Source organism: Coffea eugenioides, chromosome 6 (assembly GCF_003713205.1).
Source record: "Coffea eugenioides isolate CCC68of chromosome 6, Ceug_1.0, whole genome shotgun sequence".
NCBI classification, from domain to species: domain Eukaryota; kingdom Viridiplantae; phylum Streptophyta; class Magnoliopsida; order Gentianales; family Rubiaceae; genus Coffea; species Coffea eugenioides.
Genome location: NC_040040.1, coordinates 11759621 through 11765543, shown reverse-complemented (window position 1 = coordinate 11765543; position 5923 = coordinate 11759621). Strand labels below are relative to the sequence as shown.

The 5923-nt window shown below is 35.4% G+C and overlaps 1 protein-coding gene across 1 annotated transcript; it reads right to left on the bottom strand.

Moving 5' to 3' along the window:
* Positions 1-1621: 1621 nt before the first annotated feature.
* Positions 1622-3634, bottom strand: LOC113773552. Its single transcript, XM_027318189.1, has 5 exons — positions 3629-3634; positions 3467-3539; positions 2675-3219; positions 1772-1937; positions 1622-1641 (listed from the first exon to the last, which is right to left on the bottom strand). Exons 1-5 carry the CDS (start codon positions 3632-3634, stop codon positions 1622-1624), a joined length of 810 nt encoding a protein of 269 aa, XP_027173990.1.
* Between the last annotated feature and the right edge of the window lie 2289 nt (positions 3635-5923).

The window sequence follows — 5923 nt, the reverse complement described above, 5'->3', positions numbered from 1 at the left end:
ATTTTTCTAATTTTTCAGCACATCTGTTGTTGGCCTCGCGGTGGACATGAGTGAGATTAGCTTGCCAATAGGAGGAATTTGCAATCCGATATGATGGGATGAAGATAATGACCAGCATTTTCGTTAGAATTGATAGAGGAAATAACATCTGAACGACCTACTTCACTTTCAAGTTGAAAAATTTTCAGAGAGATAGCAAGCTCCATTACATCTCTGATTCCCCATAGCTCAGCCAAGATAATATTGGAGAAGCCATTTGACCAACATAGCTATGCCAAATTTCCTGGAGAAGCCATTTGACCAACATTTAAAGTTAATAATGTTAATAAATGGTACTAGTACCAAAATTGCTTTGCTGTTCTCCAACCCGGGAGTACATTAGAAGTCAATGCTGCTCAGCTACATTATTAAGCTTCTTCTGGGGCAATTTGATTTGGCGATTCTAACACAGAAACAAACAATAACTGATGTTAGTAAACAACAAGGGCAGTATTTATATCACTTTCAGAGCCTTACTATTTTTCATTGATGTATTGGATGATTTTATGTTGGCATCTAACAAATAGTCATTTTCCATGTCTTACTTGCACCAGACTTCATCATTATGATCAAAACAGTTCTAGTGACTGCCGAAAAATAACTACATCTGTGCGGAGTAGTTCCCTAAATTTTCACTACTCATCTGTGCAGATCCACAAGAGGCAAAGCTGGAACCTATAAGTATAATATCCAGCAACCTTTGCTTGGAGACTCGTGAATCGACAGCTTTCAGATAACAAACATGTCTTTCTTCCTTGACTGGCTGACTTCGGAGGTGGTAACGAATGTCGTTGCTATGGAATTTACAAACAAATTACGCTACAGTTGCATTTGGCTCAGAAAAAAAAAGTCCAAGTAGCCTCAAGATCATTAGACAAAAGTCCAAAACCGATGCAGGATATTATCTTCAAAAAATTGATCGTGTTACTTCTGTTAGTCAAGTGGGCTGCATATTCGAAAATGTGGATTGATGGGAAGAAAAAGCCTTATTGATATGATTCTGATCAAATTACTCAACGCACAAGTTTCATTCTTTTCTGTCAAGAATGCAAGACCAACACATTAATATCCACTTTCAGCAACTCACAATCCGACCTCACGACACAGGTCGGAAAAACTGAAACATGCATAGATTACATCGTGAAAACCATGGCCGTAACAATAGCATAGAATTTCCTAATGTGCATCAGCCATGGCAAAAATAGGACATTTCTATGTACGCCCTCCAGTTGAATAATTCTTGGGAGAATGTTTCATTTTGCTGATCAAAAAACTCTACCATATCATCGACTTAAACCTTTTTCGTTCATAAAGTATGGATGGAATGCCATATTGTCGTCTTCGCCTAATACTGAATCTCTCCAGAACATGCTTACATAACCAAAGCTGGAAAATTGAGCAGCCTTTAATTCTTCAAAGATAGCAAGATAATTTTGAAATAGTTACTGAGAAAGTTTGATAGCTGAAATGCAAAATAAGACAGAACAAGAAGGAAGAAGAAGTTACACAGATTGTCCAGAAAATGTCTTTGAAGTATGGAATTACCTTTTTGAATCCTGCAATTGGCTAAGGACGGGGTAAATCATATTTCTAGGACAATAACTGCAATCACAAGAACATCTAATCATTTTCTTTGTTATTGCTTAGGTGGAGAAAAATGAAGCCCACTGGACAGAATTTAGCTAGTAGGTTTAAGGTAGTTAGTCTCTGAACGAAAATGTTGAGAACTCACAATCAGAATCTGTCTTGACCCATTTACTCCCTTCACTGGTGCTATCAAGCATTTCATCTTCACCGTCAGTCTCAGACTGGTGTTTGCTGTCCAGGCACTTCTTTATTGGTGCCTTTGGAGTAGAACTTTGGGGATAAACTTTTTTGTGCAGTATAGTCCTCAGAATCTGTGTAGATGAATTCCAACTTAGTAGTTAAAACAAGGTAAGATAAAATTCAATAGATAGTAGTCATCATCAAAAGAAAGATTAAAACCTTCTGAGCTCAACTTACTAAGTTTTTAACTGAGACGTTGATGACAAGAGAAGGTAATTTTTTTTTTTTTCCCGGGGGTGGGTGGGAGGTGGAAAGCACTAAAGGGGTTTGTCGGTTGAAGAGCAAGAGAAGATAGGAAAAATTCTAATTGATATTCGGTTACATGATGATGTTAGAACTACATATTTCCTATTCATATATTCCAGGTAAACATTTTGTAATTCGTTGCCTTTAGCCTTTCAATTTCTGTAAGTTGTCTTCGCTCTTCCACTGTATCTTTGCTTCAGGATTCTCAGTTATGGGATCTCAAAACTTCTGTAGATTGATGTATTAGTCCAAGAAATCATCTTCCTCGAAGAATATGCCATGTTTACTCTTCTCACGCTAAGCATTATTGTGTTTTCGACGCCCTGCCAACCTTAAGTTCAGATGGGAGTATGTTATTTTTATGGCATTCCACTTTAGTAAGTTCCGCTTAGATATCTATCATCTACATGGACCACTAACCTATGACTGACAAGTATTTAAGGAATCTTTTAGGATTGCTCAGAACGGAGGATCATCAATTCGTAATAGTGAAGAATGTTACAGAAAAACCCTTCTCATGGAAATGCATTAGTTTGTAATTGGGCTCAAAATGAATGCAAACCTTTTCCAGTATTGATTTCTCCAATTTCAGGTCTGGAAGCGCATCTTTGAACTGGGGACTGAGCTGGGGTTTAACTGTTCGGTGAAATGCTTTCCGAATAAGAAAAGACAATGACCTTTTCCTGATGTTATTCTTCTTATCCATATCACTATTTTTGCCTTTGGTATGGATTGATTTGTTGCTCTGGTAATGACGTCCTTTACTTGTTAAATTATCAGAAATAAGCTCGCCGCAGGTTGATCTGTCATCTTCAAAACTCTTTGAAACGTCAAAGAATTTTTCTTGTGGAATATCATTTGCAGATTCCTCAGCCAAATCAGAATCAGCAAGGGCTTGTTGGTTGAGTAATAGTTTCAGTTCTGTATGAATTTCTCTCATTTCCTCGTGCGTAAATTCTTCTGGATACTCTTGACTTGGACATTCCTCTCCTGGCAAGTTAGACTTCTCTGGATCATTTGGATTGTTATTTCCAAATGTCCCAATAGCCAGTAGTCCACTAGGCCAATCACTGAATTCTTCTTTGCAGGTATCATGCATCAGATGGTCTGTCACAGGGAAGGAATAAATAAATGATGGTTTTCTTAGAACTTAAAATAGTGGTGAACTGACAATTCCTCTATCCATTATAAGCAGAGCCTCCAAAATTTGATGAAGCTGATCAATCATTTAATGAATTAGCTACGGAGCTTAGAACAAAGCTGTTCAATATTTTCTGAGAATTCAGGTAAGATGAGATACAACAATTCCTGAATACAAGTCAATAGGAAGCAGAGAAAAACCCTGAACACTTACATTTAGCTGGTTTTGTATTTGGCTTGCTGGATCTCTGGTTTCCATTTAGCTTACTTTGCATCCAACTAAAGATCTGCACAGGTATTAACATCAGGCCTGAGCTCCATTACTATAAAACTTGCATGTCCCTTAATGCATGATATTTAATGATTTCAACCGTACCTTCATTTGCAGAATTATATCGATTAAGCCTCCTGAAAAAAACTGCAAAGATGACTATGATGAAGGTGAGCTTGATAACTCAAATGCTGAAATACAAATCCCATGATCCAAAGGAAGCAAAGCGGCCAAGAGTTTTATATAGAGGAATAATGGTGGGAATTTTCATGGCCAAGCTGGTAAGATATATTGGTTCAAGTTCCTAAACGGCCCCCGTTCTAAAACAATAATATCACTGCCTGCAATCTCCTTCATATTTTGGATAAATTATACTTTATCCCCTTATGATTTAGTACCTTTTTCCAACCCTCTTATGATTTCAAAAACTATAATGTCAAAATGATGGAATTTGTAACAAAATTGACTAAAATATTAGAAGTATCTCTATGTTAAGATATAAATTATTTATTAATCATGGGCGGTTATGTATATATTTTAAAAATTATGAGGATTATATGATAAAACACTAAATCATAAGAGGTTAAAATGTCATATAAATAACAATTAGATATTCTTGTCACTTCAGTCATTTTAATTTTTAAACAAAACTCATCTTGACATTTCAGTTGGATCTATTATAGAGGATTATTATTATTATTATTATTATTTTGTCCACTCAGGGGTATCCGGGCTTCGGGTATGTCGGACCCGACTAATCCCCCTGAGACCCAAGAAGAGAGGCCCCATCCCCTCCAACCGGTAATCACTGGGACTCGATTCCTAGTAGAGGAAAATGGACAACGGGTCTTAAGGAGGCTCCCGTGACCAATTGAGCTACCCAGGAGGAGCTTATTTTTGTTACTTTAACATTTTAGTCTCAAAGTGCGAGGGGATTATCAATAAATTTTGAAATCACAAAAGGGTTATGTGAAAAAGTATTAAATCACACAAGAGTAAAATACTATTTACCCTTTTATTTTTTTTCCTTCTTTTCTTATCTCTTGGTTAATCCAAAAAAATTCTCTACACTATTCAATTACCAAATGGTACATGATTTCTTTTCTTTTCCCCTTAAGGTAAGGATACATTTCAAACTTTAACTTTAAAAACAGTTAAACTCCAAATCCTCAGGCCTAAATTGCAATAGCACCAGAATCTAGTACTAAAACAAAAGGTTGCACTACTTGCATCTTACTAACCATCAGCCACGGATTTAAGGGGGGGCTGGTTTAAGGGGGGGCTGGTGGGGGCTTAAGCCCCCCCCCCCCCCAACTTTGTAAAGTTGATCCTATTGACAAATTTGCCTCTAACTTGTTTTCTCGTAAAATCAGTATTATACCATAGACCTATAACATATACATTAGGCTAACCAAGAGAGTTTATACACGAAGAGAATAGACACCAATTCAAGCCAAACATGCAATCCATACACGTATGTGCATGTACAGCGTTGCCTACAATGATGGAGCCAAGGGGGGACAGAGGGGGCCATGAGTTTTGAAAATTTTAATTCATAATATGTAAATATGTGTAAAATAAAATTGGCCCCCTCTAAATTTTTACAATTTTAGTTTATATTATGAGAGTTGAGATATATATATATATATATATATATATGAATTAGTCATCTTTGAATTACCTTTTTTCTTCAGAAAAAGTTATTTATTTTTTATTGTACTAATTATTTAACTTTCAAAAATTAAACATATAATTTGATGTTCCATAGTAAATTGACCCAATGTGATGTATTAGAATAAAAAAACCCAATTCATAATTGTTAATGGGCTAAATAGACCCAATTCATAATTGTTAAAAGCAAGAACTAGTACGTCTAAGAATAGAACTTCAATATTTTGAACTCGACATTCCAAATCATCATCAATTGCAAGAATTATCTGGTATTCATGAGTTATGTCAAGACTTGGTGAAGATAAGAAAATCAGTGATATATCCTCTTATTGACAGATTTATTAGACTTGTTCTTACTCTTCCTATATCAACTGCAACTACAGAGCGGACATTTTCAATTATGAAAATAATCAAGATAAAGCTCCGAAACAAGATGGAAGATAATTTCTTGAATGATTGTCTAACTGTGTATATAGAAAAGGAAGTTGTTGAAAAATTTAGCAGTGATTCAATCATAGATGAATTTAGTTCTATGAAAGAACGTAGAGCTCAATTTACTTCTAAGAAAAGATGTTGAAATTTCAAATTATGTTAACATAACTTTTATCTTTTTTCAATTGAAAATAGTTACATTTATATTACATGGTTATATATATATATATATATATATATATATTGCATAGGTGACATATTGGAGAGCATCTTCTCATAACGTGCAAATTGGATGGT